The 2,059-nt window shown below is 45.4% G+C and overlaps 1 protein-coding gene across 1 annotated transcript in view; it reads left to right on the top strand.

Annotated features, from left to right (window-relative positions):
* The window catches only part of mkrn2os.1 (MKRN2 opposite strand, tandem duplicate 1), a 1,937-nt gene extending 203 nt beyond the window's left edge, over window positions 1-1,734 (top strand). The window contains exons 1-4 of the mRNA XM_026240732.1: window positions 1-143; window positions 643-689; window positions 1,195-1,357; window positions 1,442-1,734. The exon at window positions 1-143 is cut by the window's left edge and continues 203 nt beyond it. Coding sequence (XP_026096517.1) covers window positions 1-143; window positions 643-689; window positions 1,195-1,357; window positions 1,442-1,661 — 573 coding nt within the window. The 3' untranslated portion in view covers window positions 1,662-1,734. The remainder of the gene's footprint in view (window positions 144-642; window positions 690-1,194; window positions 1,358-1,441) is intronic.
* The last annotated feature ends 325 nt before the right edge of the window (window positions 1,735-2,059 follow it).

Consider the following 2,059-nt stretch of genomic DNA (forward strand, 5'->3'; position numbering starts at 1 on the left):
GAGCTGCAGTGTCCAGTGTGTCAGCAGAGGGTCAGGTTTGGGCTCCTGGACGCTCCTGTGGCGCTGCCCTGTCCCTTCAGGAGTGGACACACGGTCCCCTGCGCGCTCCTGATCGCGTGTGCGCGCGGACCGGCACATCTCGCGTGAGCTCGTGCACCAAACATTGATTCAGTATGACGCATTCAACTGAGCTAAAAGACATTTATAATCTGACAAAAGATTTATATTTCAGTAAATACTGCCTTTCTGAACTTTGTGTGTATCCTGAAAAATAAAATGTATCGGTTTCCAGAAATATTGATAATAATCAGGAATGTTTCTCGAGCAGTAAATCATCATATTATTCTGATTTCTGAAGATCATGTGACACTGAAGACTGGAGGAATGATGCTGAAAATACAGAAATACATCACACTTTAACACAGATTCACACAGAAAACAGATGATTTACAGTAGACTAAAGTTTTTACTGTATTTTTGCTGTTTTAAACTGAAATAATATTTTAGAATATTAATGTATTTTCTACTTTAAAAATGCAGCTTTGATGAGCAGAAAAGCATTACACCCTAAGTTATAATGATCAGTGTGTGTGTGTGTGTGTGTGTGTGTGTGTGTGTGTTAATGCTGTGTTTGTTCTGCAGGGAATGGCATGACACAGAGATCCATGTGGGGCTGTCAGATTCAGCAGGTAGAGCACACCTGTGTGTGTGTGTGTATGTGTGTGTGTGATCACTGCTCAGTGTGTGTGTGTGTGTGTGTGTGTGTGTGTGTGTGATCGCTGCTCAGTGTGTGTATGTGAGTGTGTGTGTGTGTGTGTGTGTGTGTGTGTGTGTTTGATCACTGCTCAGTGTGTGTGTGTGAGTGTGTGTGTGTGTGTGTGATCACTGCTCAGTGTGTGTGTTTGTGTGTGTGTGTGTGTGTGTGTGTGTGTGTGTGTGTGTGTGTGTGATCTCTGCTCAGTGTGTGTGTGTGTGTGTGTGTGAGTGTGAGTATGTGTGTGTGTGATCGCTGCTCAGTGTGTGTGTGTGTGTGTGTGATCACTGCTCAGTGTGTGTGTGTGTGTGTGATCTCTGCTCAGTGTGTGTGTGTGTGTGTGTGTGTGTGAGTGTGTGTGTGTGTGTGATCACTGCTCAGTGTGTGTTTGTGTGTGTGTGTGATCTCTGCTCAGTGTGTGTGTGTGTGTGTGTGTGTAGGTCTGGTCTATAACTACACGCTGTCAGGCGTCCGGAGAGACGAGTGTGGCTGGGAGCGCTGTGTGTGTGTGCAGCTGGGCTCTGAGAGGACACCGGAGCGCAGGGAATCATGGGACACGGAGCTGGAGCGCTTCTCTTCTCTTCCTCAGTGGGCTCCAGAGCGGTACGGTCACAGTCTCAGGTCTCAGTGCTGCTGGTCATCTTCATCCCTGTCAGGAGGTCAGATGTGATGGTGCTTGTTCTGCAGGTTTGCTGAGGAGAGGGAGTTTGGCTCGTGCTGTTATGGTTTCGCTCTGACCTTCATAAACCACATGCGCTCGCTGGAAGAGAAGGAGTCTCTGAGCCGAGACCAGTTCACTGGCTCTCACGTTCTGCCCAGAATGAAGACTGTGTCTCTGTACATCAGCATCTATCAAGCAGTATTACAACATGGCTTTCACATCACTGAAGCTCCACACGACGTCTGATGCACATCTCCTCACTACAGAGTCATTCTGTCAAATAAACCATATCTCACAGACTCCCCCGGCTCACACTTCTCATTTTGTCAGTATTTCTTCTGAAGAAAGATAAAAATGTATAGTGAGGAAAGACAAAAGATCAAATGTCATGGATGTATGTATGTGTCTGAGTAATCCACTGTTTCGTAGAGGAGAGTCAAATGATGATAGTTTTCAGTTTTCACCTGAGATTCAGAGCCAGATTACAGGAGGACAAGACTGAGCAAATCATTAGGTTCGTTAAATCTGTTGACTTTAGCAGTCTTTGTTGCATTATATTCCAGTGAATGTTCAATAATGGGAAAAAGCACTTTTCAAGTTTGCAGGCCTGTAACTCGAGGATTAAGTGTTAGAATATTTTTTAA

The sequence above is a fragment of the Carassius auratus genome, linkage group LG36F (assembly GCF_003368295.1).
Source record: "Carassius auratus strain Wakin linkage group LG36F, ASM336829v1, whole genome shotgun sequence".
NCBI classification, from domain to species: Eukaryota; Metazoa; Chordata; class Actinopteri; order Cypriniformes; family Cyprinidae; genus Carassius; species Carassius auratus.